Source organism: Pinus tabuliformis, chromosome 6 (assembly GCF_031772625.1).
Source record: "Pinus tabuliformis cultivar Carrire ecotype Pingquan chromosome 6, CPIR1, whole genome shotgun sequence".
NCBI classification, from domain to species: domain Eukaryota; kingdom Viridiplantae; phylum Streptophyta; class Pinopsida; order Pinales; family Pinaceae; genus Pinus; species Pinus tabuliformis.
In genome coordinates, this window is record NC_142292.1 from 725,703,744 (window position 1) to 725,713,280 (window position 9,537).

Sequence of the window (9,537 nt, forward strand, 5' to 3'; positions counted from 1 at the left end):
AGGTATTTCCTTTGGTGTTTCAGTAGTAGTTTCATCAGCATTCCAGCAGCAGTTCGAGCAGCATCTTGGAGGACTACGTAGCACTGGGAGAGGGACATAGTTCATTCTGGCAGCTATTGGGGATTGGGGTTTGCAGGAGGATTTATGCTGTGTGAGTGAGCAGGGGACCAACCCTTGCCTATTGGAGGATTTTGGCACAGTTTTCAGGTGGAGCTTTAGGCAGGATTTAGAGGGGTTTTCAGAGACAGCGCAGAGCCTTGGAGGAACTGTGCCAAGAGGGTTATTTTCGTGGGTCGGCCATTCCCGAAAAGCTTTTTGGGTTTCTTGAGTAGAGCCCGAATATAGAGTTTCAGCTTTTTTCGAGGAAGGGAGCAGCCCTGAATCATCATTTGTTTCTTAGCAGCAGCAGCATCCACGCAGAGAGGTCGTTCTTGTCATTCTAAGAGTATTTCTTCACTTGCCTTGTGCAAGTCAAGGTGCCATCTGTCTGATCACCTCTTGTTCTCATTTTATTACTCAGTATAATAAAATGGCTTAGCACTTTCTCACTGCATTTCTTGTACCTTATTATATTTTCGGCTTACATTATTATATGTTGTTTCACTAAATTTTTTTCCCATTAGGAAAAAGTCGTAATTTCTATTAAAAAGGGAGAAATTACATTTTGCAGATGCATGTTGCATATCCATATGTGGCCTTTGGCCAGCCAGAGTTCATCAAAATATCCCTGAGTGTTCTGGATCTCCTCGCAGGGAGTCTCTATGATATATATACAGTATTTTAAATATCAAAATAACTTACTCCATGCAGGGAGCACTGTAACAGTCATGATAAACAGTAGCATATGTAACCATATTTAAAAAAAAGATAACCAAAAACATGTCAAATGTTATGAATGGGTTGGTGACCCATTCATGTAATGATCTATACAGGGCCGGTGGTAATATTGATGGATGGATCCATCAATCTGTTCCTGTATCTGCCATTGTTCTAGATGGTTGTTCGCTGCTTATTTTGACAGTTTGTCCGCTTCTTCGTTCTGCTCCCTGAAGATGTGACGACAGTCAAAAGAATCAAAATAAGTGATCAGTCTTTTGGCTTCGTCAAGGATATTTCTCAAAGAATAAGTATAACAATGAGCTATAGAATTTATCCAATTGCAAACAATTTGTGAGTCGCCAAAAAGTTGGATATGTCTGCATTGTTTTTGTATCGCAAAATATATAATATGTTTCGCTGTGCTGAGTTCAGAGAAGTTATTTGTGCCCATATGGTATTTGATCTGAATCTTGAAACAATGGGAATCGTTCAGGTATAATATAGCACCCCCACCACAGTCGTTTTCCTGGGCAGAGCCATCGAAGAAGGCCCAAGGCTTTGATCGATCGATGATGGGGGGAGCAATAGCTCGGGTAGGTCTGTGCTTCTCAGTTGAAGGTAGTAAATTGTAATCAGCAATGGTGTGGCTCAGGATGGATGGCCAGTTTGGGGGCCGATTATCGAAGATGTTGCGATTACGTGCAATCCAAATGGCCCAGTAGACGAGTAGGGGTAAATTTGTGAGTTTGCCCGCGTGGTCTCTGGTCCAGGTGCTCCAGGCTTCCTTGTAGGTGGAACCAATCCAATCCTTGTGATCGGGTATAAGAGCAGATATGTTGTGCCAGAGCGTTTTGGTGACTGAGCAGTTGATGAAGAGATGATCAGTGCTCTCTTCTTCACAGCAGCATAGGTGGCATCTGAAGGGGCCGTGGAAAGATCTCTTCAAGAGATTTGATCCCGTGGGGATTTTGTCATGTATGATATTCCACATTAGTAAGCGGCATCGGGGCGTAGCCTGGAGCTTCCAAATCAGGTTCCCATAAGGGAGGATGTCCGGGGGCTTATACGGTTCCATAAGCTTTAGATATCCCTCTTTAGGAGTATAATGTCCGTGTTTAGCGATGGCCCATATGAGTTCATCGAGCCCTTCAGTTAATCTGATGTTGGCCTGAGTGAGGGCCTCTGTAAATGCATTCCATTCAGGTTGCCACTGTATCGGTATGTCCAAGGCCGCCGGTGTGTGCCAGGCCTGATATAGAAATACAGTATTAGCATTGTCCCCAATATGGTTAATGTGAGTTATTCCCCTGTCATGTAGGTGTCTGATAAGATCATCAGAGAGTCTGTGTTGGTTGCCGCATCCGACCCAGGGGTCAATTCCAATTCTCACGTTCTGTCCACTCTTGATGCGCCAAGTGATACCATCCCTGAGAAGTGGAAGAGAGAGTATAACGACCTTCCATATGTTTGAGGTGTTGGGGCCAGGGCGGTGATGTTGTCGGAACCAGTCCATGAGATGGAGGGGTCTGATATACTTGGCTTGTGCCACCCTAGCCCAGAGGCTGTCTGATGTGAGTAGTAGCCAGCCCAGTTTTGCAGCAAGGGCTTTTGCAAATAGATCGAGGCGCTTGATGCCCCACCCACCCCATCGCTTAGGTCTGGAAATGGTGTCCCATTTCACCCAGGCAAAAATTCTCCTAGGTTGCTGACCATTCCATAAGAATCTGGTGCATATGCTCTGTAGTTTGTTAAGTACTCCACGGGGGATCCAGGCCAGTGTCATCCAGTATACTGGCGTGGCTTCGATGACAACTTTAATGAGAGTGAGGCGCCCAGCTCTGGAGAGGTATTTATGATACCAGATATGGAGTCTCTTTTCCACCTTTGCAAGAAGCCAAGTCCAATCTGCAATCTTGTATCCGAGTGGTTTTAGCCTGTACCCCAAGTACTTGATGCCCTTAGCAAGCCTGGATGAGGTGAAGGGAATCGCTGGGATGCAAAAGTAGCTTCGTGGAGAGTACAACCCACAGCCGTAATTGTGGATTTGCCTTCATTAACCAACATACCCGTAGCAAGCTGAAATAGAATAAAAATATTGTGAAGTGTAGTGGTGTCACGCAGACCACCATTGAGGAAGATAAGTATGTCATCTACAAACAGAAGGTGTGTGAGATGAAAGTCATTGGATATGCATATACCCGAGAGCTGTAGTCTATCTTTGGCAGATAAGATCAGTCGACTCAAGCCTTCCATAATCAGGAGGAAAAGAAGAGGGGAGAGGGGGCAACCCTGTCTGAGACCTCTTTCCGAAGTAAAGAAAGGAGTGGCCTCTCCATTGAGAAGAACACTGTAGGCAACCTCAGTAATGCAGCACATGACCCATTTAATAAAAGGGAAAGGAAAGCCAAGGTGTGTCAAGAGTAATCTAATATATAACCAGTTTACTCTATCAAATGCTTTAGAGAGGTCGACTTCGAGGATCAGTCCTTTGAGATTTTTAGTATGGAGGGAGTGGAGGAGTTCCTGTGCAGTGGCAATAGCTTTGTGAATCTGGCGGTGGTCAAGGAAGGCAAATTGTTCAGATGAGATGTGTCGAGATAATATAGGCTTCAGACGGTTGGCTATAATCTTTGCAATAATCTTATAGAGACAATTGCAGAGAGAGATGGGGCGGAAGTCATTGAAAGTAACAGGCTGATCAGATTTGGGGATAAGGGCTATGAAGGTGGATTTGATGGATGTGGAGATCCTGCCCGATTGTCTGCTTAGTTCAATGACTTTCAATAGGTCATTGGCCAGCATGTCGAAAAAGGCAATGTAGAATTCAATGTTCCAACCATCAGGGCCTGGACTTTTATCCTTTTTGAACCATTTGATAGTTGCTTCTAGCTCAGCTAATGTCACTTCCTTTGTGAGTTCATCCTGTTCCTCCGGGTCGACAAATCTGGGGAATTTCTCAGCCACTCTCATAATTTCAAGTATGTTTGTTTCCCATGGAGCTTTATATATGTTCCTAAAGTGGTCAGTGGCGAGCTGTGATAGTTGCCTCTGGGTGGTGACCACTCGATCCTGTTCGTCTTTCAGTTCCCATATAGTGTTGATATCCTTTCTCCCATTGGCGAATCTGTGATAGAAACGGGTGTTGTCGTCTCCCTCAACGAGCCAAATGGCTCGGCTGCGGAGTCTCCAGCTTTCCTCCCTGTCCTTCAGAATCTGGGTTCTCTTAAGAATGTGTGACATATATAAGTCCTTTCCTTCCTGGGTGGGAAAAATGCCTCCATCCTCTTCTTCGTGAGCAGCAATGAAGTCCTCAGCCTCCCTCAAGGCATGATCATCACGGAGTCTCTTTTGGTGTGCCTAGACCTTGGAGATCCTTTTGAGCTCCGATAATTTCCTGATGAATCCCTCAGTGAAGTGTGCCTCCTCCTCGATGGGGTGGCTCTGCCAGTAGTCTGTAACCATCTGAATATAGGATGGGTCTTTCAACCAGGAGGAGTTAAACTTGAAAGGGCTTTTGATCTTGTTATGAATGTCTAAGAATTCCAAATATATTGGTCTGTGGTCAGATATGCCTCCAGATCCCACCCATTGCCTTATTCGAGCAATCCTGTTGTGGAGGGATTCTTTAATAAGGAATCTATCGAGTCTTCTGGCCAGGCTCTGATCACCACTCCTGTTGTTGGTCCATGTGTATTGCAATTTTGTCATGGGGGTATCGATCCAGTGGTGCTCCTCCAGTAGGGTGGATATGGTATCCGAGAATGGGTCAATCCTGGCAGCATGCCCCCATGTTTCGCAAAAGCCCAATGTGAAGTTCAAGTCCCCTCCCAGGATAATGTTATCCTGTTGTAGGAGTTCAAAGTTCAAGAGAGAGTGCCAGAAGGTTGCTCTCTCAGAGCAAGGGCCATATACATTAATGAGTCTGAGCATTGTTTCCATAGACTGAATATAGGCATCGATGCCTATGAACCCTCTCCCACCCCAGGTGTTTATAACTCTCAGCGCTCTGTTATTGATTCCAATAGCCAGACCCCCAGATCTTCCAGATGCATCGATGGCGTGGAAGGTCCAGTTGGGTAGCCAGGCCTCGAGGGATGGGATGAGGGAGTCTGCATTACAGAGCGTTTCTTGCAGAAAAATGATGTCAGAAAGAGAATGGGAGAGGAGTCTCCGAAGGGCTAGTTTTTTGGGTGTACTAGCGAACCCTCTGCAATTGTAGGATAAGATCTTCATGTCGGATGAGGTACAGGGATTTTTGCTCTAAGGGCCCTGAAGATGGTCTGTTGATGACCAAGAGCGACTTCGGTATCGGCCGCATGTCTAGCTTTAGTAAGGCACAAAGGTCGGCCTCGCGAGAGCTTCTGATGAGAGGGGGAAGGATCGATGACTAGCCCAATAGCATCAGTACCAATTGCTTTAGTCTGGGGACGGAGGGAGTACCGAGGGGGGATCGGGGAGGTGGTTCCTCGATCGGTCGCGATCTGGGGGAGAGATGGTGGAAAAGGCGCCTTGCAGGGTGAGGGGGGGGGATGGCGCAATGTAATGAAGCAGATACATATGCGGGAGAAGTGGTAATAATAGCCTGATGCAGAGTCTTAGATGCATCCAGATAATGCAGAGAAGAGACCATAGAAGGGGATGAGACAGCTGACATACCCGATGTATCGTCGACCGCCGGAACAGGAGCTTCTGGGGCAGGATCAGGCGATGCACGGGCTGGTTCCTCCGCCAGTGTCCCAGTATGATTGGAGGGAGCAGCTTCTTCATGTACCAGCGGTTCCGCAGGGACCGCAGATGGTGCTTGATTAGGTGGTGGGGAGGGGCGATCCTGAGCTGCACCCTGAGCTGGTACCGACCCTTTTCTCAGTAGTGGACAGTCACGGTAGAGGTGACCAACCTTGTGACAACGACGACATCTGTAAGGGATACCCTCATAGTCAATGATCTGCTTCCTGGAGAAGTCCCTCCATTGTATAGTAATATATTCCAGAAGCCCCCCCTGGTATCCAGATTGATGAGGATCCGCGCATATGCCATCATTCCTGTGTGGAGATATGACTTATCATAATCCATGTAGCTCCCAATTGCATTGCCAATTCTTCGAAAAATGTCTTCAGACCAATATTGCAGAGGTGGGCTTGGTAGTCTGATCCATGTGGGGCCAATTCCGATCCGTTCCGTAGACGGATCGAACATGGGAGTCCAGCGTTTCAGAAGTACCGGAGCATGCTCAAAATGCCAGTAGGAGGAGAGTACCCAATTTGTGTGATCAGCGTGTGCGAAACGTAATGCAAACCATCCCCTCACAAAGGTTTGCACGAAGGGAATGTCAACCAAGTGTTGTCCCCAAACTTCTGTAGCCCAAGCCTTTAAAGGTGCAGCCGAGTAATTTCGGCCTCTGATGCGACCCACCAAAACCCTGTCAGCAAATTCCATGATGTCGCTCCACTGTATGTCCTCTTCGAGCCGGAGGAAGGTGTCCGCCTCTCTGGATCTGAAGCAGCGAGGTTTTTTCCCCGGACCGGATCTCGGTGGAGGAGGCAAGGGGGGGAAGTAACAGGGGGGGGCAAGACTGAGGGGAGGATCTGCAATGGACACAGAGGGAGGGGGGAGAGGCCCAGAGATGGGGAGGGGGTTCGATAACGGGGGGATAGCGGTGAAACAACCTGAAAGATCACCGGTGAGGGGGACGGGATTCGATGATGGTGCGGGATCAGGGAAGGGCCATTGATACACTGCAGAGTGAGAGGAACTAGGGTTAGGGTTTAGGCAACCCGCTACAAACCCTAGGGAGGCCGGCGAGAGGGGGGGGGGTAGACAGAGCGGGCCAAGTGGGGGGAATATCTGGGAGAATAACGGGAGGTTGCGGGGAGCCTCCGGCAGAGAAAACAGCAAAATCATCCGAGGGTGTCGGGAGATACATACCTTGTGAGCTAGAAGTGGGGGTACGCCAGATGGAGACCCCGCTCAGCGGATCTTCGGTGTAATCGACAGCCTCTAAGTCTTCCATAGTGCCAGCTAGCGGATCCTCGAAACGGAGAAAACCTCGGAGCACAGGTAACCTGGGTGAGATGCGGTTATCGACAGCAGATCGTAACTGCAGGGGGGCATCGAACGGTGGGATAACAGGGTGCAGCGTAGACAGTAGCTGCGGAAAATGCGTATGGAGTTGAGTCGGAGGCGCGGCGGATAAGAGCGGGTACCAGGAGAGTTAACCGGGTACGGGCGCGGCGAGCTGCAGGCGCGAGACCGGAACCCTAACCATAACCGTCACGAGCCGCAGACTGCATCGCTTCCTTTCCGGTCATCGAGTCATCCCACTATCCCCGAACCTCTATGTTGTTGTTGGGCTACCATTTCTTATTCATGTTGTTTCACTATTATTTTTTCACTTCTGGGTTATTATATCATTTGCATATATTTGGTTGGAGTTTTTGCAGGGGTTTGAGGTATATTCTGGGTTAGGAATATTAAAAAAACCCTCAAGATAGTAGGATATATAAAAAAGAAAAAGATAACAATGTTAACTAATTATGGTAGTACCCATAACAATGCTAGTGCCTCGCAATGCATTGTAATATCAATACACTTTGGGGTCAGCCATAGGAAAAAATGACTATTTTTGAGTTGAGAAGTTAGGATAGCTTGAGAGCCATAGATTTTCATGGTTATCCACAAAATAATTTTCCAAAATGAATGATTGTATACTTGTATCATTACCCCACTCAAATCAAGGAGGGAATTGAAGACTGTAATATTGATACACTTTGAACCATCTATTGTTGAATAGAAAGATTTATTTGAGTCTTGTACTTCCATTACTATGGTGAATGGAAATTTAAAAAAGTAGATATTGTTTTTCTTTCCCAATACCTCATTTAAGGAGATAGGGCCCCTTCCTTAAACGAGTACTATTGTATTTGATTAGGAATTAGTTGTTTTGTGATTAGTTCCTACCTCTTGATTTTCTGAGTAGTTAAGCATTAACTTACTAATGTGATTTTAATAATTGAAAACTCTATTAACGAATTTCATTTATATATTTTTGTAGATGAGAGTTTGCCTCCTAATTATTGTTGAACATTTATTGAATTCTTGGTTATCATATTGTGTCAATCATTATAAATGTTTAGGAAAAGACTCTAACCTTAGTTTTATTTTCCATGCTCTATTATGAGGCTTATTTTCATCCAATTGTAATCTAATAGTTTGAAATTATAGATTGGAAACTTCAACTCATAGTTATTTCATTTCTTCAAAAGGATGTTTTCTTTTTGAAGACATCTTCTTTTAGCAAGAATTTATTTATGTCATTTCCTGCAATTAGGACTAAGTAGGTGTATCCTTTCCATTATGTTAGTAGAATAGTCCTTTATTTCCTTCGCAAGGAAGTTCATTGCATTTCCATTTACTTTCAAGCAATTAGTTGATTAGGGAGAATGTTTTCCTTTCTGAATGGAATTAATTTGTTCCTTGCAACAATTAGAGTAAATTCTGCAAATTGTCATTTCAACATTAATTGGTTGAATTTAATTTTCATGGCCCTGTTAAGAAGTATTCTAATGTTATTTTTCTATAATAATCAATCACATTTATATATTCACAAAAAAAATAACTATAATAGCGTTGAGTTAGTTGTTCTAGCATATACAATGTATGTCAATTCACAAGTAAAATGTGAATCGTGGATAATAATTAAATAAACAATCCTTTAGTCAAATTTTTGAGAGAACTAGAAAGGTAATTACAAGGTACATCATTTTTGGTGTCATTACTAGGGGATTGTCAAAAACACAATGCTAGTTTCCACGTGTTTATTTTCCAGTTAGCTTTTTATCCAAGTGAGTATTTTCCGGCCAATGCGTTTACCTTTTTTTAAGTGTGTTTAATTTTTAGTGTGTGTATTTATCTCCTTTTCAATTGTTGTGTGTTTTTTGATTTTAACCTAAGTAATTCCATGTTTAATAGCATGCCTTAGAATGACGAAAAATAGGAGTGGTAAGATGAGAGGTAAGAACCTACACATTCACCGCAGATATCTTGTGATGAATTTCTGTTTCATTGAATTATGAGGCATGTAGGTAACATAGCTTAGAAATATAATGTTTTCTTAAATCTCATGTGAAGAAATAGGGATTCGAAAGGACACTTTATAGTTATGTGATAAACTACCAAGAAACTAACAATGCAAGGAAATTCATCAAAGGAGAAGGGATCAACCAACACAACTACCAAATACCTACAACTACCTCTTTAGCAAAGACTCAACCTAGGACCTCCCTCCCATAATAAATACAAGCAACCATTCCCACAAGAGCTCCAGATTCCATTTAAGTTGATATTATATTCCCTAAAGAGAGTGTGAACACTACAGTGGGAAAATAGCCAAAATCATACTTTCAAGACCCAAACAGTGCACTCTCACTCCTAAAATAATAAGGTGACAACTTTTAGATATGAATGAATAAGATTTCAGTTGAAATGTGAAAGAGGACTACCACTTCCAAATTTAGATAGAAGGAGTGAGAAAACTTAAAAACAACCCTCACTCCACTCTCCCAAACTTCCATGAATTAGTGAGTGGGGACCTAGATACATTCCATTTTGATTTATATGTCCGCTATATAAGTTATGACTATTTTATATATGCACAGAAGCTTTGACATTTTCCTGCTACCCTAAAGAGTGTGACATTATGTTGGTTTATGGTGCTTGGTG

At 44.1% G+C, this 9,537-nt stretch overlaps 1 protein-coding gene across 1 annotated transcript; it reads right to left on the minus strand.

Annotated features, from left to right (window-relative positions):
* Nucleotides 1–4,176: 4,176 nt before the first annotated feature.
* Nucleotides 4,177–5,052, minus strand: LOC149260751 (uncharacterized). Its single transcript, XM_089460956.1, has one exon. The coding sequence runs from the start codon at nucleotides 5,050–5,052 to the stop codon at nucleotides 4,177–4,179; it is 876 nt and encodes a 291-aa protein (XP_089317082.1).
* Between the last annotated feature and the right edge of the window lie 4,485 nt (nucleotides 5,053–9,537).